This window comes from Callospermophilus lateralis, chromosome 10, assembly GCF_048772815.1.
Source record: "Callospermophilus lateralis isolate mCalLat2 chromosome 10, mCalLat2.hap1, whole genome shotgun sequence".
NCBI lineage: Eukaryota > Metazoa > Chordata > Mammalia > Rodentia > Sciuridae > Callospermophilus > Callospermophilus lateralis.
Window position 1 is genome coordinate 54,996,762 of NC_135314.1, and position 22,246 is coordinate 55,019,007.

A 22,246-nucleotide genomic window follows, 5' to 3' on the forward strand; every position below is an offset into this window, starting at 1 on the left:
TTTCACAGAATTGAGATAAGCAGAGGAGGGCTTTCCCCTAGGTGCATTCTGAGGAGGTTCCATATACTTTCAAAATGACTTAGAGACTGAAAAAACCTCAGCAATTATCCATTTCAGGATCTCATACTATAATGAAAAATCTCAGGCCCGAGAGATATAATGGCCTGCTCAAAATCATAAAAGGGCCAGTGCACAGCTGAGAGCACCAGCCAGGGATCCCCACTCCAGTCTGGGGGCATGCCCCTTTGAACCACACTGAAATCATAGGGTACACTGCCAAAGACTTGAGAAGGTCCCTACTTGGATTCAAAGAGGGACAGACTTCCACTAATCATTTTCCTTGGAATTCTCCTTTCCACCCAAAAAAAGATAAGCATATCCAAATTTTCTTGCAAGAGCTGAGCAATGCCTGGAAAATGCATCCCAACTACAGCATACACAGGACTTGCAAGGCAGGGTCTGGCAAAAAGTCAAACAACCCTGAAGGGAGAAGGAAAAACATAGGGTTAAAAGTCCTGACACTTGAAGAGATAAATTGTCTCCTTTGTTCTTAACCTGCACAAAGGCTCCCCAGGAATTCACAAGGCTCTCACCATTCAAGCTGATATATGGGAAGATCAAATTGAATCCAATTGTCCAGAAATGGAAAAGTCCCAGAGAACAAAGCCTCCATATTGAAGCTCCTAGAAGGAATGAATAAGGTACTTACCTGGGTACAGAAACAAATGCAAAAGAACAGAAAAAGTCCTCCCCCCCCCTCTCTTTCTGTCTCTCTCCCTCCCTCTCTCTCTCTCTCTCTCTCTCTCTCTCTCTCTCTCTCTCACACACACACACACACACACACACACACAAAAAAAAAAATACCTAACAGAAAGCTTGACAGCATCTTAAAGACTGCCTTTCGATTCTAGCAAAGAGACTTAGGGCTAGATTCTATGGTACTACTTGTGCAGTCAGATCCTGCCAAATCTAGAGTTCTATGACTCTGGAATATCAGGAAAACTTTAAGTAGTTCATGATCACATGCTCCACCATGGGTTTGACAGAGAGAACCTCATCTGGGGAGCTACCTTGGTCTTTCTCCCAGGGAAACAACAACTCTACAAAGAAAATCACAAGCATGCTTACTCAATGCCTAGACACACTCTAGGTGGAGTTATTAAGATGGTCTAAAAATATGTCTCAGAGAAATACCTCTATACATAACAAATCAAGCAAATACCTCAAAAAACTAGATAGAATTAGATGGTTATAAGAGCTTAGAAACTGGGCCAGGTAGAAAGAAGAAATTAGATGACCTCCTTTTGGATTCAAGAGACATGTTTGGTAACATCAGAAGCTGGGAAGAGGAAATATTCTGGCTAGCAGCAAACCTCTGTGAACCCTGCACCCATCTAGCAGCCCAGCTATTCTGACTGAAAAACAGACTTTTTAAAAATATTTTTTAGTTATCAATGGACCTTAATTTTATTTATTTATATGTGGTACTGAGAATCGAACCCAGTGCCTCACACATGCTAGGCAAGCACTCTACCACTGAGCCACAACTCCGTCCCTACAATCAGATTTTATGGGAATTATCAGAATCTATTGAGAAATGCTAAAAATCATTATGGCTATTAATCTGTGTAAAGTTTTTGGCAAATGTAATCCAAACACCCTTTCCCCAAAAAATGTAACTGTTACACCACACACTTTGAAAGTTTAATGACAAGTTATACTCCATATATGTATGATATATCAAAATACGTTCTATCATATATTAAAAAAATAAAAATAAGATTCTTAAGGCAAATAAAAAAAGCATTTTGCTATTTGGGATGAGGAATTCACCAGCTTTCTTAAGTTCCAAAGGTCCTGAAGGTTAATGGTTAGCTGAATAAACTTTTTGCCATAACCTTCAGTACTAATTAAAGAGTTACATTCAGCTAGATTACAGATGATATTCTCCTAGAGAAAGTTTGGTTGGAACAACTGATACAACCCACAAAGTTGAGCTTAAAATTAATAGATGCTAATTGGAAATCCAGATTATAGAAAAAGAATACATAACCATTCTCTGGAAGATGTTTTCATATATCTCACAAATCTTCTACTGCCAAGATACAAATTAGTTCATCAGTGCACAGTCTAGTCAGACCACACATCTGGTCTACACTGCAGATCATCTGCAGGGTAGTTGACCAGTGAGTCCAACTGGGGGAAGACAGTCTGAAGGTACATGGTCTGCTGTTTGGAGTTGGGCAAATGTGGTAAGGCTGGCTGCCTAGGTACCATGAGTCTAGGGCTATCTGCTGAGGAAGGATGAAAGATACATTCTAAGGGTAAATTAAAGCTTCCACAGAAGCTTCAGGATTGGGGCTAAAGGAAAAACTACCCCAGAGGTCTGTAAAGTTTGCACTGCAGTTGAATATCTAGGAAAGATAGACATTCAATACATTCTCCATTTATCCCCTGAGACTTCTATAGCCTTTTAAATAAAGCGGTAACAGGAAGATGGACATAAAGGAAAAAGTGTTTCAACAGCTGATGCTGACCAGATCCACGCCTCTCCTACGCAGCCCTCTTGACCTAGCCTCAAGTTTTCCTGCTGCTTAGGAGCAGTCATGAGGCATGCTGGGAAAGTTAGCGTAAGTATCCAGATGCAGGCCGTATGGGCTATCTAGGCCAACTTTTGACCCAAGCCTGACATGACCCCTCTATCTGAGCTTTGCATTTGGCAAAAGGCCTTGGGATTTCCCCAGTTTGCACATGGCAGACACACTCCCTGGAAAGGGAAAAAATTAATTTGACACAAGAAATCAATCCCACTGGAATGTGTGAGTACACCGAGCCAAGCAGAAATGGATCCTAAAGGGAGTGCTTCTGGGAGGTGATGGGAATTTTAATGCTGAAAAATGATACTGTGTCAAGAACCCAGTGCAATAAACGGAGCAGACACATTTGCACCCGAAGCATGACAACATCACATGCATGCACACAGCACATATAAGCAAGCACACAGGCATGCGGACTTCTACTCTCATGGGAAAAGTTGTCTAAGTATATAATTGCTCAACCATCAGTCACTCTGTATGTGTGGGGAGTTTCTGTGTTTAAATTCAAAATGTTTAGAGTTTGAAGAAAGGGGCAGTGTCAAATCCCTTTACAATAGAAAGCTATAGTGACTTGAAAAATATTCCTGTGTCCTATGTGATTCCTGTGGTACCAGGCTTAGTGAAAGCTCATCAACCTTTTCCCACAGCCTAAGCCAAAAATTGGCAGTCATCTGAGACTTCAATCTCTCCTTCAACCTCCACATCAACTAAATATTAAGTCCTGTAGACTCCCCTACCATTACATTTCTTGTATCCTCAACTGTTTCAATAGTTTCCTAACTTGAAGTCCTGTCTCCAGTTTTGCCCCTTTCAACGTGATACAGCTTATAAACCTCCTAAATTGGCCTAACTTGCAATTTTTATTCTATCCCTTTAATATCTAAAATACTTTTTAACCCCCTAACTCTTCACAAGATAAAATCCAAATCCTGAGAATATGAAAACCCAAGATCATGCATGCATCTCCAGTCCCTCTCACTCTACAATCCTCTAATCCTCCAGGATCTTTGCTCAACTCTCTCTCTCTTTGTCCATTATTCTCCCTCTACTAGGAAAGTCCCTTCTCACCATGTCACTCTGGATAATGCGCCCATCTTCCAAATGCCACTCAAGTAACCCCCTACTCTAACAGCACCACCACATCCACCCAAATCGTCTTCATCATTCCCCTATTATATCCCTGCCAGCCATTAGTGTGGCCCTATCATGTAACTGGAATGATTTAGTGTACTTTAAAAATCTCTTTTGTCTCCCTCTACCAAAATGTGAGTTTTCTGAAGGTTTGAGAAAAAGTAAAAGAAAGGTAAAAGTAAGACAGCAATTTGATTACCCTTTCTCTCCTTTACAGAGGATGGGGTTGGGCTGGATTTGCCCCTGCTCTAGGAAAAGATGATTTGGGATTGCTTTTTACCATCTTCTCTACTTGACTCAAAAGAAGAAAGTTTCAAGGACAGGGACTAAAAGGAAGATCAGTAATTTAGTCCTCCTCATACCTTGAAAGAGTGGGCAGAGAGGCAGGCCCTGAAAAAAGTATTACCAGGGTGTCACTAATTGCAGATGTGGGAACCAAAGGAACAGGCTTCCTAATACAGTCCCAGAAATCCCATAAATGTGGCCCTTCTTTCCAAAAACTATAAGGGCCAAAAGTTTGAGGCCACTTGCCAACTATCAGGATGATTCCTTCTGGGAGATCAGTGCCTCTCTTCACAAAGGAAAAATTCTGGGTCATTTATGAACTTCGGTATCAGGGAACTTCTAAAGTCTTGAGATGCAGAAACTATAGGCCTCCAATGAGTAAAAAGTCTCCAGAGCATCAGGACAGAAATTCCCAAGACCACCTTGCCCCTGGTTCCTATCTGCTTGGCTTTCCTGTTCCCCCATGTTGTCCATTTAGCTGGGAACACTGTGGGTGAAAGATGCACTGCAGGCCATCTAGCTCAACATTGACCCTGGCCTCACAGAGGAAGAGGGACTTGCCCAAGTTGAACGATATCAGAGCCATTCTCCTGACACTCAGCCCGCTGTTCTTCCACTTCAACCCAACCATCTGACTCCACCACTCACTGAGGCTTTATTTTTGCTCCAGACTTGCCTGGCCTGGCCTAGTTTGCCAGTCTTGCAGTTTCTGCCACCTTCACAGAACTAGAAACGCTACTCACAGCTGAGATTTGAACCCCAGTTCCCTAGAGTTGGAACAGTACATAAACACAGAAGCTTTCCTGTGTTGAAAAAAGTAGAAATTTTTTGTTAAGACAACAGTGTACAAATAGCTCTACAACAGAAGCAACAGAGCAACAGCCCTAAGTCTGACTTCCCTTTTCTATCCATTACTGATTCAAATTGATGTTATTTACCACATCCTTTCTAAATAATATATGTTCATATTTACACTGATGTTAAAGGAGTTAACCTTATTTGAAAACAGAAAAACTGACTGGAACCAGTCATTTGAGGAGGCAAAAAAGACTCCGAAAGCAGATACCAGCAAGGTAAGGGGGAAAACAGACCCAGTGAAGGCCCCTTCCTTCAATGTTAGTCATAGTTAACAGACCAAAATGCCAGCTTCTCAGAAAGCAGGTCTCTGCAGGGCAGCTCAGTATAGAATCCATCAGCACTCCATTCCTCTTAAGACCAGGAGGCTTCTGAGCACAGAGACTGTGCCATACACCCCTCTGCACCACAGCACATTTTATGTACCAAGTGTTCCCTAAATGCTTGCTGAAAGAATCAACAACACCTTGACTTTGCATTTTTATATGCACATAAACACATGCATGTAAACGGTGAGAATCCCAAGGAAGGCAGTCTGGCAGTCTTAGAAGCCTCATTTCTAAACCTGTTTCCCAAAATTATTGTTTTAACTAGGGTATATTTTTAAAAATATAATGTACTTTCCTCTTTTCCACCAATTTACATATATTTAACCTCCCCCTTACTCTATATGCCTCAGGAAAGTTTAGGATAGCAGCAGGCAAAGAGAAAATGTCAATGTTCCACTGTTGATATTCAGATAGGATTTTTTTAGTATACAGCTTGAATTCTCAAGCTCCTATGAACATATCAAGATCCAGGCTGGGTGGACCTGGCCAGTTGGCTTATTTTAGACCAGAGATGGAGACCACTGAGGTTCTGACATGGGGGAGATCCCTGCCACAAGGTAAGAGGGGAAAGCCCTCTCCCTCAGGTATCTGGTAAACATGGGCAAAATTGAGTCTAGAGCAGACAGCAGGATCCCAGCCTCCTTCTGTTTACACTCTCACTTCAAGATCTAACAAAGGTTTGGGGCGGGCAACTTTAGAAATAGCCCAATAGATGTAACAGTAGCTGAGAACCCTAAGGGTTCTGAAGTACCCTGAAGTATTGCAGGGATCTTCTAGGAGAATGGCTTTTTCCCATCCAGTACCATAATCCGTGTGGGATGAAACCCACAAGTGGATAAAACCAGGGCACTGACCAAGGTGTCTAGCTAGGTAAGCTGGTTGCAAGGGTTCTGCCTTCCTGTCCTCTCACAGGGAGCATTCCATAAGCTTCACATCCACGTCTCTTTTTGCTCCCTGGTGATATTACTCTGTCAGTGACCAAGGAAAGGCCTACAGTCAGGGCAGAAGAGGTTGCTCTGTGAGGGGACTTGACTCCATAGGCAAATAGTAACGACTTGAATTTTAGTGCTGGATATCAGCACAACTCTGCAAAACAACACCTCTGCCACACCTTCACAAACACCCCTAGGGAGATCAGACCAGACCAGCCCCTTGAAGCAAAGAGCAAAACAGTGGAGCCAGCATACCTTGGCTCCTGGTACCCTTCTTCTCCTGCCCCCACCACAACCAACACAACTGCACATGAGCACCTCTACACACTCAAACCATATTCGGAAGAAAAGTGAGGAGCAAGAGAAAAATCTAAGCAACTTGAGTAATTTACCTAAAAGAAACAGTCATCCAAAAGAGAATAACCCAGAAAAGAAAAGAAACAGTATATCATAAGCTAACAAAATTGGGTAAAGACAGATGAATTAGCTCTACTTTAGAAAAATTTAAAAGCCACGTTTTCTTTGCACATCTGGATAATATGAAATGTGCAATTGAACTATATTGTCACCCAGCAGAAAGAAACCCTTGACCATTCTGGGCAGTTAGATGAGCTGCTTTTCCACTTATATGCACAGCTCTTCCAAAAGCAAATGGAACATATCATGAAACTTTTCACTCCATCTCCAGTGCTGCCAATTTCCTACCAGACATGAAAAAACATACAGTCCTTAAGCACAGTGCGAGCTGTCATTCCCATCTGAGTCCCATAGCTCAGCTTTCAACCACACTCAAAACCAGAGGAGACCCTGAAAGAGAAGTTGACAACATCCCTTCTCATTTAGTCAGCAATTTTTCTCCACAGCATTTTCCTTCTTTCACCTCACTTTATCTCACAGTATTCCTATGAGATGGCAGGGCAACTATGCTGACCTCTTTCTTCAGGTAAGGAAAGGGAGTCCCCATCTGTAAAACCCGACACATTAACTGGCTTGGTCAAGTCACAGAGCTATTTAGTGGTGGGTAGACTTGAAAACCAAGAATCCTTGGATTCTTCTAAGCAATCACAGACGATGGCTTGTGCACACACAAACCTCAAGTGCTTCTATACATAACTGCAATGTTGGAATTAACTTATACTGGAGCCCACAGAACAAATGTGGCTTTTTTAGCTAATTGTGACTGCAAATCTGGCTCCTAGTTCACTTCAGGCACCCTGAAAAAGAGGCAAAGAGAAGCTTCTTATCATTCATTTAAATGTCACTAACAAAGCATTCTTAAATATTTCACGGAAAGTTATCCTTTAGAGAACAGGGACTAGCTGTTCTCCCTCTTTCCTATGAATAAAAGCAATGGAAATATCCTGACCCCGACAGTTGTCCTTCTTTGTAAAGGATCAAAAAACTGCGTGGCCCTTCTTAGCATGGTCTGGACCAAATAATGCTCCAGAACAAACATTAGTCCACAGAAAATCTGGGTTATCCTTAGGAGAACAGTTAAATAAAATGTGGCACAGACCCACAACAGAATGTAACACAACTCTTAAAACAAATGAGGTAATGCTACATGTACTGACATGGAAAAATGTCCACAATTATAAAGTGATAAAAGCAAGCTGCAGAGCAAGAGGTATAGAACAATCCTCTTTTTTGTTAAATAAAATAAGAAAGCCATGCATTTGTATCATCATGGACTTGTATATGCAACAGGTGCCTGTATCTGTTGCATTTATCTAAACATTAGAGAGGAAGAAAGAGAAAGAGTTTTCATTCTTTGCCATATACTCCATACTTTGGGCTCGTGTAAATATTTTTTATGACAATTAAGTGTCAGTGCCTTTACTCTGCCAAACAACCAAGGGATCTTTTGTCTTCCTAAACTATCTCTATAAAAAGGTTAATTGGCTTAGGGATGTCTTACTTAGCTCAATGAGATATATGTAACCTAGTGTATTATACATTTAAATTAATTGGGAAAAAATGACTTTCTTTATGAAAGAAGTCGTCCCCTCCCAATTTATTTTTTATCTTAATTCAATAACTAAAAATAATGCATCAAAGGAGAGACTACACATAGGAAATAAAAACCAAACAGAAATATTTCAAGGTAGCAAACAGGGGTTCTCTCTGGGTGATGAGATTACAGTGGCTTTTCTATCATAATTCATACTTCATCATATTTTCCAAATGCTCTACAGTAAGCCAGCATTACAATAATGCTTCATACTAAAAAATAAGTCAACATATAAAATTAAGCATTCTATACAGGTGAACCTAAAAATGAATCTCTTTCATTGAAATCTTTACTACTTACTTAAATTAAACTTTTAGTTTATAGATAATAAATACATATTACATGAGTCAATGCATTAACAAAAGTCCCTTTCTGAATGATCTCCAATTAGCTTTTTTCCCCCTAATCCAAGATCATAAACTCTTCTAAGACAAGGACCATGTTCTACTCACTTTTAGTAGTTCTCTTAGTTTCTGGTATAATACAAGGCATACCCAGACACTCATTCAGTATTGATTAGTTGGTCCACTTGCATGTTGGGACTTTCCTATTTGAGTTTTTCTAAAAAGAAAGTGCACCTTTATTTATTATTTCAGTGTCTATGAAATATGTAAATACTTATAAGCAAGTAATAATAGGGTCCCTTCTGATTATTCCAGACTGAACAGATAGCTATATTTCACATCGCTGTTGATTTCTTAAGTCTTTTCAAGGTAGAATTGCCTGTCCACAAAAATGATTCATTTCCTTAGCATATTGTGTTATTATAAGACTCCCAAATGGCCTACACACCAATAAGTAACTTTTTTTAAAAAATCAGACCAACAAATACTAAACAAATACTCTCGCAAAGCACTGAACTGGGTGTTGAAAAGCACACAGACAAATCCAAAGCAAAAGATAGACAAAGCACAGCTGAAAAAAACAAGACTTGAACATTTTCCAAGGTAAGGCCCCCAAAAGGCCTCAGAGCTACTGGTGTTCAGTAGGATCTGTGAAGAGGCTAGTGTACACAACTAACCCCAACCCCAGACATCTCATCCAAGTCACCACTCAAGAACTCAGAAGTCCGATGTTTTTATCCCCACTCCACAACCTGTAGGGCAGGGCAGCACATAGGACCTGGCATACTAGCCCACTCAGAACTCAACTGGACAAATTGTCCTTTCATGCAATTTTCACTCATTCATCAGAAAATGGTTCTGTTTGGCTCCTCTCTTTGCCAGCTCTCAGCATCTCTCAGACTTGCAGATGACCTTGGCTCTCACTTGCTAAAATGACTGAGTTCAGCTTAATTAGAGCTTTAGCATCTGACCTGAAAATCACCTGGTCTTTTTCCATATTCACAGGAGAAGAGGTGACCATCCACCCAAGAGAAAGGCTCTTTGCTCTTTCCAACTGTTGAGGAAGCTGATATTCACCCTTGTACCTTACCCACATTCATACCACCTCCTGGCACTTTCAGTTTCTACCACTGTCTCCTCCTATGACTCTTTCAAAGATTTTCCCACTCTGAAAAAAGTAATAAACATAACTGATCTGATAACCTTTTAAATTTTTCTATTGACGTATAATATGCATACATAAAATTGCACATATAAGTCAACAACTTGCTGAAATTTTACAAACAGAACACACTTATGATTAATAAAAAAAAGAATATATCTGTACCCCCAAAAAATGTCCTTTTGATTACCATTTTGCTTTTCTACTTACTTTATTACCAAACTTGCTGAATGAAGTCCATACTGTCTTTATTTGTACCACTTTCTCATCCATTTCAGCTCAGACATCCTGCCTTCAAAGAATTCTCCCCACACATATCCAGGTGAGGTTTTTTTCTCTTCCTCTACACTCTCACCGTACAGAGCACAGTTCTCTTTACAGCACTCATCAGACTGTACTGCACTCATGCTTACATGCCAAGCAGCCCCACGAGACTGCTGCCCTTCTTGTATGAAGGTTCCTCCTGACTTCTCTGCATATTCCCAGCTGGCACTTAGTAGGTACACAGCTGGTGTTTTACAGTTGAATGAATGAGTGTAAGAATAAAGAAATCCACTCACTACAATCTGGTATTTGGCTAAAATTGATTAGCTCTTTGTCTAGTTCCCATCAAGAATAATATTTCACAGTTACAACTCAATGATTGGGGTCCAAAAGAAAAACTAGAAAATCATACTATTCCAATATCCAGTCAAACATCTATTTCCACCCAAGAATCTGAGCCTGTTATGTGCCAGTGCACTGGGGTGTAGAGAAAAGACCGAAAATGTTGCACTTTCCCCTAACTTAAGTTGTGACATTATTCCCAATAGTGCTCCTTCCACTGCCACACTCCCAACATCCATTCCTGACAATCTTTTCCCCCAACTGTTTGTGGAGCTGTTCCTCCCTTTCCCCACAGCCTCCTTTCTGGGACAGTAAGTAGACAGACAGGAATCCCTCGGGAACCCCACTCCCCTCCTCCCAGCCCCCTTTTGTCATATCCAATTAACCATCTGTCAGTTTCCTGGGCCCCCTTCTAGGCTCACTGTCCAGCTGCCAACTCAGTACTGCACCCCCACCCCCACAAGATGCCCATTGTCCCTGAGCTACAGGGTAAGAATGTAAAAGGTAGAGATTTTAGCCACATCCTTAGTCCTTGCCTGTCATGCCCTGAAGCAACTGTAACTCCAAGTTCAAAAATCATACCCCTCCTATTTCTACACTGTGAAGTGAGGGAAGGAAGGACTTACTGAAGCACCTTGATTGTCATAATTCGAAGAAAAAAATGGATTCATCAAATTAGTAATCTAATAATTATGTATATATTACTATTTATAATATGAATATAACTACCAAAGTATGCTTACAAGCATCAAGCAATCTTGAAAGGCAAGGATTTTTTTACCCATTTTACAGATAAGAAACTAAACTTTGGAGGGATTATAACTTGTACTAAGTCACACAGCTGGTAAGTTTCTGTTCTAAGATTCAATGATTTGGGACCTAAGGAAAGTCCCACCTCCTTTTGCTCTAGGGAAGATAAGCCCAGTGCCCCACAGCCCACTCCTTGGTAGCAGTCCTTTCCAGATTCCTACTCCCAACCCCTCAGGAAGGCTGTGTGAGGCCCCTGAGGAGCCTTTGATGAAATGAGGCTTTTCACTTGATGACAGTTCTCGGGTTTATCCCCGAGACAAGGGATGGAAGAAGTGCCTTAGGGACAACAGAGCGTGGCATCTTCCCTTGTGTGTAAGGTGTTCCTCCTCATAGAGAAGAATGGGCAAAAGGCTCTTCCATAACCTCTACTCAGCTTCTGATTTCTGGAATTCAAGAGCAGATAGCATCCTGGAAGATCCCTTAATGGCCAGGGATGACCCTCCCAAGGAGGCTTCCCAGACCTTCCTGCTCCAGTCTGCTTTCCTCTCTCTTCTCCTCACTTACCACCTCCCCCACTTGTCTTTCTGACTCAGCCTATGTAGGAGGTGATTCTGCAGACACACTACAGCCTAGAGCAGTCCCACCTTAAGAGGTTTTCTTTGGATTCCCCTGCCTAGATTCCAAGTTTCTCTGCCTAGAGATCCATACCAAGTAGCCCACCCATTTCCAGCTTGCACTACCTTCCTCCAAGCATGGCAGCACTGACCCCTGACTCTCGAAGAGGCTCTCTCCACTGGAGCTGTCAGGCACATTATGCCCTAAGGTCCTTGCCAGCTAACTACTTCACTGAGGTCCACCTTTCTCCCAGTTTCCAAGAAAGAAGTATTCTCTGCCAGCCCAAAGCTGAACCCTTGGTTAACCTTGAGATCCACCTCAATCAATTGCTCCTCTCTTTCCTAAACACTAATTCTCCTTTTTGTGCCTGCCTTCTCCCTCTTCCCCACCTCAGGTATTCACATATCTTCCCTACCTAAAAAAAAAAAAAAAAAAAAAAAAAAAAAAAAAAAAAAAACTCCCTTCAATTTTGTTCCCCATCTCCAACTACTTTACTATTTTTAACCTTCCCTTCACAGCCAAACCTTTCCAAAGAGTCATCTATATGCACTCCCACCACTTCCTCCCCAGCCACTCACTCTCCATTCCCCCCTGCAATTTGGATTCCACCTCCCATACAGGATTGAAACTATAATTTCAAAGGTTACCAGTGATCTCCGTTTCTAGAACTAGTGGTGTTTGCTCAGTTCCATCTCCCTCAACTCCCTGCAGCATCAGACCCTGTTGATCATCTGATTTTCTCCAAGTACTGCTCTCTCCCGGTTCTTCTCCAGTTCTTCACTTAAAAATCTACAGTTCTGCCTTGGCTCTCTGCCCTTAAATCTGTATAAGCATTTCATTTATTATCTCATCTATTCTGATAGCACCAGCCACAACTGCTTTCAGATATCTCCCAAATCTGTATTTCCAGCTCTAGTCTCCCTCCAAAGTTACAGACTCCCTTCATTATCCGCCTACTGAATCAACACCTCCCTTAGCTATGTCACTGACACCTGAAGTGCAACATGTCCCAAAGCAAATTCTCCACATCCTCCCTCTCCTCCTGCCTCCCAACAGCTGCTTTTCCTAATCCCAACTCTTGATTTTGACTAAAGACACCTCCATCCTCCCAGATTCAGGCTCTAAACTTTGGAATAATATTGGACTCCTACCTCTTCCTCAACACCCCTACAACAAAGTTGCCAGGTCCTATAAACTCAACCTTCACAAAGTCCCTCATATCTACCCTGGCCTCTCCATTGCTACCATGGTGTTTGAAGTTCAGACCCTCCTAACCTATCACAGTGGTCTACTAATCGGTCCCTGGTCAGCGGTCTCTCCCCCACTCCAAAGGACCCTCCACAGGGCTGCCACATTCTTCCTGATCATGCCACTGCCACATTTAGAAACCTTTATAGACTCCCAAAACACCTGCAGAAAGACCAAACTCGTTGGCCCTCCATTCAAAGTCTTCTTGATCTAGGAGCCTAGTAAATGTTTGATATATGAAGCAAGCAGTCATCCCCTTTTTAGTCTCAGCTCCCATTGATCCTCCACATGCATCCTCTGGGTCAGCTGCCCCCAAAAAAAGCCACAAATGTTCACACACCATTCCAACCTGGGAAAACACTTTCACTCAGGTCCACCTTGCCTCCACCCCAGGTATTAAGAAAGAAGCATCCTCCTTTAGTACAAGGCAGACCCCTCAGCTAACTTTGAGATCCACCCTCCAGGTTCATCCAAGACCTACCATCCAAATGCCTACCCATCCTTCAAGTCCCAGCTCAATGATAAATAGCTATTCCCTGAAGTTCACAGCTCATCCAGCACTTTTCACTCTTCTCCTTGTTTAGCCCTGTATATATGTTCTCCAGCTAGTGTTCTAATAATGCCACAGTGTAGTAGGGGAAGAGACAAAGCTAATTCTCCAACAGTTTCTTCTTTACCTCCCTAAATTAATTCCTGTCCTCCCAGATGATTCTTTCTGTTCCCTCACTCCCCCAACAGACACGATTTCAAGCAGCTCTATTGATCCAACAGCTCCGTGGCTGTCAGTCATTTCCTAGTTATTTTGCTGCCAGTCATTCACACACAAAGAAGTGGCAGGAGGAGTCTGAACTGTGGGCAGGCAAAGAAGGAGCAAGAAGGGACTAATTCTCTGTACCCACCTAAGGCTCAATGGAAGCAAGAAGCAGGAACTCCATTCTTCCTAGGCTCTTCCAGATGGCATTGAGCCATGTAGCCCAAGGCCTGGGCCTAGGGCTGGAGGGAAGGGGCACTAGCATTTTTATTCTTTTGTGGAGAAAGAGAAAACAGAAATGCCCCAACCTGTTTTAAGAAGATGGCCTATTCAGTCCCCTTGGGAAACCAAAATGAGAAGAACTTCTCTTTCTGCAGTGGAAAGATCCTATGGAGGGCAGATTAAATAAGATACTACTTGTCAGAAGAGGTACTTAGAGTAATAGAATGCTCATTTGGGAAGTAACTATCTACATATATTTGGATAGCATTGTACAAGTTATAAAGACCTTTCACATAAGGTATCTTATTTGAATCTCTCAATACCTCTATAAGGGGAGGGAGGTGGGATACTATTATCCTCATCTTATATAGATTTTAAAGTCACTTGCCCAAGTCATTCAGATAAGCAGAGCAGAGTTTCATCTCCTATGTTCTTGCCTGATCTTTTCAGCCTCCTTTACAGATTTTTTTCTCCCCTTCCAACCCCTTAAGTTCAAGTGCTCTCTGACAGGGTATATTTATATCCATTTTCATTTGTATTCTATATTCTTTCCTTTAATAGTTTTATACATTCCCAGCACAGTACCTGACTGTAGTAGGCACTCGATAAATAATCTGATGAACAAATGATCAAATAAATGAAAGAGGGCTGAGGCCCAAATCCCAGCCTTCTGAGTCCACATGTGGATCCTGGCCTCCATCACGAGGCTGCTGTAGCACTTCCCCCACCCATGTCAAAAGTCCTGCCCAACACCCCTCCGAGATGCCCCAGTCTCTGTGCCACCATGTGCACTGCATAACTAAAACAGCAGGAACAACACAGATAACTAGGATTTCTTTTGCTCCTACAGTGTATCAGAGACTGTTAGATGCATCACACACTTTTTTCTACTTAATCCTCTCAACCTGTGAAAGAAGCTTCATTTTGCAGAAGACTGAGGATGAGTAAGTTACCCAAGACCTTATGCTGGTTAGTACTGCACCTATCTGATCCAAAATTATGCCAGGGTTTCTCAACCTTAGCACTATTGACATTTTCTGACAAGAGAATTCTTCCCTGTCCTGTACATTATAAAATGTTTAGTAGCACACTTGACCTCTACCCCTTAGATGCCTGCAGCAAACTGTCCCCTCCAAGTTGTGATAATCAAAAAATATCTCCAGACATTGCCAAATGTACCATGGGGTGGGGTGGGGACAGGATTGCCACTGGTTGAGAACCACTGCCTATCTCCAGAAGTATACTGTCAAGTACCAGAACCAGAAGGAACTTTGAAGTGTTTATTTTCCAATAGGCAACTAACACCTGGCTCATCTATTCTAATGTTACATTGGTATTTACAGTCAGGTAGATTTATCTTTCTTTCCACCTATTTTTTTTTTTCTTTAGATTCAGTTCATCCTAACACCTTCTTTCATCCCTAAGGGATTATTAAATACAAATAGACAGAATGTTAACAACAGAATTATTGACCATTGGTGGTACAAGTATAAACCAGAGCCTCCTAAATCTTACAGAGGTGGTCCTGGATGTCACTGCTATGTTCTTTATTTTATTTATTTTTATGTGGTGCAGAGGATTGAACCCACTGCCTCACTCATGCGAGGCAAGCGCTCTACCACTGAGCCATAGCCCCAGGCCCTAAATGTTCTAAAATATATTAATGTAGAAATAGCCTATATAAGTATAAAATTGGAAATATTAACAATATCCCCTTCCAGAACCACAGAGTTCTCTCAATACTTTCACGGAAGTTCCTGGAAAATGGCATGATCAAATGCCCAATTCATGATGGGTGGCAGTGGAAGAAAACCAAGAAAGGACAATAAGTGTTGAATTAAGCTTCTTGCCTACCTTCTGGAGCACTGGGCATAATGTCAAAACAAAATGTTTTCCTTGCTGCAAAAGAGACCTCAGGAGGTAAGAGTCCCCTCCCTTTTTAGGTGCCTGGCAATGCACAGATTTGAGTGATAATATTTACCCCACACACACATAAAAAAAGGGTATAAATGTAGGTTGTTATTCTAAAATCTCCCTTCTCTATGGTCTGGATATGATGATAGTTTCAGTTTCCCTGTTGAGGTGGGATGGGGTTATTACCTCAGGGAAAAGTTTAAGGACTACAAATATACTTTCATGTAGATTCATAAGTGCTATATTTTGCCATCTTTACTTTATCTCTATAAGGAGGACTGATAAGTCATATGATGTTTTAAAGACCTTTAACTTCAGTGGAGGAGCTAAGCCCCACACATATGAAAGGACTAAAGAGCAATACAATATCACTGACAGAATGAGAAAATGAGTATAGTCAGCAAGTGTTTTAGAGAAGTGGTCCCTCTGGTAGTGAAAGCTCCTAGAACAAGGTAGAGCTCAAACTAGGAACATGGCGGTACCAGGGGGATGAACCAAGGAGGATACCAGTCAAGATGCCCTTGAACAGTGGGAAGGATTGAACAGTGAAGTATGAGCTTGAACCTAAAAGCACTAGGGAGTCACTGTAGGTTCATAAACTAAGTAGTGACACAATGAAAGTAGTGCTTTAGGAACTGTAATCTGCCTAAAGGTACAATTGGTGTGGGGATAATGGAGCAAATGACAAGGAATGAGAAGATGGGCGGGGGAAGGAGGGGTGCCTTAGAGGCACCATGAGATCTGCCCTGGGGCAGTTGTCCTGTGGATGAGAGGAAGAGCTAACTATGTAAAATAATCCCAGGGGTTTGTTAGAGGAGAGAGATTCTTCACAGACAGTTTTAAACATCATAACTTGGAGAGTGAAGATGCCACTTACAGAATCAAGGAAGTCAAGAGGAAGAGATAATTTGAGGAGTTGGAAAGACATGCAGAGCTAAGCTCAAAGTTGGCAGAAGCCCAAGAAACAGCAGAAATTCCAGTTGAAAATGTCTGGATTCAAAGGCCAAAGCTCTATAGAAAGGTAGAGGTAGATCTTCTCGCATCAATCTTTATTCATCCACCTTTTTTTTTATCTTAAAGAAAGAGGTTTCTCTTGTTCTCACTAGCTCTTACTTGTGGAACCTACTCTTCTCACCTCTCCAGGTGTCCAACTCAACCACCATTCTAGCACCTTCAGATTTTCCCCTCTATAAGCTTTCTCCCTGGCACTTCCAAAACTGCTCTGACCCTGAAAAAATAAAGAAATAAATAAAAACATAAATTTAAAAAAAAACCTCCTTGATACTAATGTCCTTTCTGGCTAGCACACTTCTGTTTCTCCCTTCACTGATAAAACCTACAAGTAACAGACTCTTGTTCACTACCTTAAATACCCACTCTATAAGGAGTGCTTCTTTTAACCCTGTGCCCACCACAGGGAGCTGGCAGGGTCATCTTTTGATCATGCCCCAGCACTCTTCTTGCTCAACCTATGTGCACCTGGTCATCACAACAGAGCCCATGCTGACTCCCTGGGTTCTCCAGGATCAAGTCTCCTTTGCTGCCACTTCCAAAATAAAAGCTTCTCCCCCAAATCTAACTTTAGCCCTTTCCCTTCTTCTTCCATGCCCTCCCTCTGAGAGCTGATGCATTCAGGAAGCATCAGCTGTATTTGGCCTTCTAAAGTAGCATCACCAGTCGTAGCCTCCTGCTTATGCTCCTGCCTTGAGTCCCACATTTCCATTTCCTGACAAAACAATGCCTCTTGGATGTCTGCCTCCAATTCTTCATGTCCAAAGCAAAAATTATTATCTGCCCTGCAAAATTGGCTCCTATCCTCAACTGGGCCTCAGTTAGTTGAGACCCTGTCCATCCTCTGACTCTCAACCCAGTTACTTCAGTTTCCTTGTGGGCTTTACTTCCTTATCTGCATAACTAGTTTATCAATGAATCACCACATTTCCACCTATAAAAATGTCTTTCAGAGTCAACCCTGATTCCCCATCCTTTCAGTCACCAACCCAGACCAAGCCCCTTCCCTCTCAGCTCAGGATCATTTTGCATTTCCCTGGACCCTATCTTTGTTTTTCTTCTCTACTTCATCAATAATACTGCCCCAGATTAACCTTTCCAAACATCACTCTTCCTATGATATATCTTTGCTCCAGGATCTCTAATGACTCTCCACTGTCCCTGAATGTCTCTTAGGCTTTCAAGATTCCTTATGGTACTTATCCAACCGTGTTTCCCATTCCACACCTATACCTTCCACTCTGTCAGCCGTCAGCCCAGGTTCCTCAACACTCCAACACCCTTGCCTTTGCACACTCTCGACCCACGCTTCAAAGGCCACCCTAGATTCTACCTCCTCTGTAGTTGTGTCAACTTTTTAAACCTATAGCACCCTAACATTTAACAATTAATTAATCTCTGAGCAGTAATCTAAAAGCTCTTTTAGGGAAGAAACGACTTTGATATATTTCTTTTGTGTTCCACAGCATATTGGGCAGCAGAAGGCTCCTAATCAAGTTTAAAAAGTCCTAGATGATTGGTTTCTATTCCCAGTTCTGAGTTCTCATATCTCCCCCCATAATCATGACCAATAAACTATTTTAAGTTAAATTTAAATTTAAAAGTTATAACCCACCTTCTCAAGCTTAGAACAAAGAATTTCCAGGAAGATGATCCTGAAGCTATCAATCTATAACAATAGCAGCCAGGGGTGGGGGATTTGTCTGTCTCTGCACATACAGAGAAATAAGATTTGAGATATCAAACTTAATCAGTTGGTCAAGAAAATTAAAATACCAAAATAACTAGAAGAGGATGACAAATGATAGAATTATTTAAAACATGCCTAATTAGAGCCACAGTGTGCCAGGGTTCTGACAAAGTAATTGCCAATCTAGTCTTGTGTATGCAAAATTTTCCCCCAGAAAGAAGGGGGTTAACCCTTGTGTTACAGACTTTGAAATTCTGTTTGATGGTTTCTCATTTGTTCAATTGAATAAGTTTATAATCCATTCCACCTACTATCAGGTATAGTGCTATGTTCCACAGAGGTGGGCAATCAAAAGGCAGAAAGTTCAGAAACATGGCTTTTCTAGGGCTAATAATTCCCAGCAAGACCCTCAGAGACTGGAAGTGGAGTGAGAATCAGAAAGCAGAGCACAGAGGGTCACATAGAGTGTGTGGTAGTCCTGGACCTACCTCCTTCTGCAACTTGTTACAGGTCATCAGTCATTTCCAGCTTTATATATTGAGGATTTAACATTCCTCTGTTCTAAGAGCACTTTAGACCTATCCCCTCCACACTCCAGCCCCTCAACAGGGCTGCCCAAGGAGATAGGAAGTTATGGCGAGTAGAAGTCCCACAGGAGACTGACCCCAGTCTGCTATTTACTGTGATCTGAGCCAGTAACATAAGTCAAACTTTGTATTTTGAAAGGCTTTGGGAAAAACAACACATTGAACCATTATAGGCCATTAATTATGTTAAATTGTGTGAACTCATTTGTCAGAAATAAATAAGACTCCAGAAACTAAGCTCCAGGGGACAGGGACAGGACCTAGTGCTGGGATGGTAGGAAAGAGGAAGACGGAGTGGGTCCCAAAAGATGAAAGTAGAATCTAGAAAAAGAAGGTATGAAGGTTCACATCTCAAAAATTTCCCCCAGAACTAAGAAAATGCAGACTTTTGCCCCAGCTGGGAAGCCAAGGGGATCAGCTAGGTCCTCTTGGTATTTCTGGTTGTTAGTCTCCAGAATCTTTTCCATAGATTCCAGGTTAAAAACTCAGGCTAGACACCTCTTTAGAACCCATATTTTGGGTAGTGGGCTCTGTGTGTGTGTGTGTCTGTGTGTGTGTGTGTGTAAGGGTGAGGAGAGAACATGGAATCCATGGCTGGGGGAGAGGAAGGAAGGAGGGCAGGATGAGCCCAGAGAGATGGACAAGATGACAGTGGCTCCCTTTGGTTTCCCAGGCCCTAGTTTCAGCTCCTATCCTCCAGTTCTTTCCTCTCCAGACCAACTAGAGGATGAACATATGGGTCAGTTAAGTGTTAACTTCCAAAGACACAAATCTCCCCAACAAAGCACCCCACCCCCTTCCCTAGAGATGACCTCCAGGCAATGGTGTTAGGAAACAGATGGATGTGCAGCCTCCAAAGCTAAATTGACCCCTGACCCTACCAGTTCATGTCCTCTAATCCAATTTTCCCAAAGGGAGGGCAGATGTGTGGGGCCCCCATAACTTATTGGACTCCTTGGGTCAAAGACTCCAGACAAAATGGTTCCAGACATGTGGGGAGATGGGGAACTACACAGGAGAATCTGGTGGAAGCCACAGGTAAAAGGGAGACGGGAACTCCTTGGCCACTGGAGAAAAGCGGCCACAGGTGGTGGGAGATGAGGGTGGTCAGTCTGTTCTGGGGAAGGGACTGTGAAGCCAGGGAACAGAAGGAGCTATAGACCTCAGGCATAGGAGGTGGCAGAGAAGCAAAATTCTGGAAAGGTATCTCAGGGTTCCACACATCACAGGAAAGCAAAGATTTGGTGGGTGTGTATGAGAAGCACGCTAACTCACAGTTCCAGAAACGAGTGATTCTTATGAAAAGCTCATCCATTCCCAGACCTGGAGAAGAGGGGGACCAGAAGGAGATTCCAGGTGCCCACAGCCCTCCCTGCCCCGTCTTCCTCTCAAGTCCAACACACTGGCTCCGCACACGCACCGGTCCGCCTGGCTCCTGCCTGTCAGTCTGCAGATTGCGCGTTCCCGGGTCCCCACTGCCCCTCTTTGCACATCAGGGCCCAGGGCCCTGGCCGGAGGAGGGGTGCTGGCCCAGGGCGGCCAGAAGCCGGGCTGACAGGCACCGGAGAAGGCGGGAGCCGAGGGAGGGGCCGGAGACGCCGGTAGCTGGAGCGGCGCGCTGCAAAGTGATCCAACATCGCCCCATCCCCGCGCTCCGGGAGAAGGCGGCCCGAGGGGACCGCCTCCCGCCTCCCCAACACAGACTCCCGCAACTGGGGTGAACGCCGAGGGGCGCGAGCTCCCAGCCCCCACGCCCTCCCCAAAACGCAACCACCACTGCCGTAACAACAAGAATCTCCGCAACTCCAGCCCCGACGACCGCGGGGGACTGCTCCCCAACAAGCACTCCCCAGCAACAGCCTGCCTTCCCCAAACTTGTCCGAGACGCCGCGTCCAGGGCAACAGCCCTCACCCCCGGCCTCCGCGCCCTGCCCCGGCTTACCTGTCCGGAAAAAGGCGTCCACGTCCGAGTCGGCTGCTCCTCCTTCCTCCGCTGCCCCCTCCGGGGGGTTCATGACTGAAGGAGGGCGTCAGCGGGCAACCGGGGACCGGCGAAACCTGGGGCCAAGAGCGGCTCGGCGCCCGGTGGGCGGAGGACGCGGGGCGCAGCGGCCGTGGCCGCCAAGCCGGCGGTCGCGGGGCTTCGAGGGCGGGCGCTAGGGCGGCGGGGCTGGGGCAGGGGACGCCGAGCCTCCCTCAGGCGGCGGCGCGCGGCGGGCTGGGGGCGCCTGCCGCTGGCTCCCCCATGGTGCCCCTTCCCCGGGGCGCTGGCCGCCTGCTGTCTGGCCGGGCCGGGGCCCGGGGCTGGGGTCCGGGCTGCCTGGGCGCCCGCGGTCCCCCAGCAGCGGCAGCTGGCTCTCCTCCTCGCCCGTCTGCCTGTCTCTATTGTTCAGCCCTGCTCGGCTCTCTCCTCTTTATTTTTCCTCCTCCCTCCCACCCTCCCTGTCTCCCTACCTCCTCCCTCCCTCCCTCGCCCGCTCACTCGCTCACTGCCTCCCTCCCCGCTCTCTCGCTCGCTCTCTGGCTCCCCCTCTGGCTCCCGCCGCCGCCGTCTTTCCAGCTCCTCCCCCGGCTCCCGCTCCCTCAGTCCCGGCCAACAATGACCCGGGCACCGCCGAGCTCCACTGAAGCTCCCGCCCGGTCCGGGGACTCGCTGTAGGCGGCTGGCGACCGGCGGCCGGACGCCCTTTTCCCCGCGGCCGGCCCTCCGGGAGTCGAGCCCGAGCCCCGAGCTATTGTTGGCGGTCGCGCTAGGCCGGCTTCCTGAGCCCCGCAGGAAAAGCCCGGGCCGAGGAGGCGGCCACGGAGGGGGCGGGGCCGCCGGGCGCTCACCGGGCTCGCAGGGGGCTCTGCGGCCGCGCTGCGCGCCTGGCCTCTCCGCGGGCACTGTCCGCGCTCCTCCCCGGACCAAGGCCGCCTCCCGCGCCCCACCCCACTCCCAGGTGTGTGAGGGAACCCCAAGCTGCCCGCCCTCCTCTTTCAGATCTGCAGATCAGTCCCCAAGCTGGGCTGACCTGTCCCTAGAGACCGGACTTCATCCCCCTTCTTCCTGACAAGCTAGCTCCCTTGTCTCCGGGCCCTGCTGAGTCTCTCGGATTGTCCTCACCATCTCTCCCTATTTCTCCTATTTCCTTCTCTCTCTCTCTCTCTCTCTCTCTCTCTCTCTCTCTCTCTCTCTCTCTCTCTCTCTCCCCCCCCCCCACCCG

General features: G+C 44.6%; 1 protein-coding gene across 7 annotated transcripts in view; it reads right to left on the minus strand.

Moving 5' to 3' along the window:
* Kalrn (kalirin RhoGEF kinase) overlaps positions 1-21,446 on the minus strand; it is a 627,901-nt gene extending 606,455 nt beyond the window's left edge. For all 7 annotated transcript variants that reach the window (XM_076867942.2, XM_076867955.2, XM_076867941.2 and 4 more), the window contains exon 1: positions 20,983-21,446. In XM_076867942.2, the coding sequence (XP_076724057.1) occupies positions 20,983-21,055 (73 nt within the window). In that variant the 5' untranslated portion in view covers positions 21,056-21,446. The remainder of the gene's footprint in view (positions 1-20,982) is intronic.
* Positions 21,447-22,246: the final 800 nt, after the last annotated feature.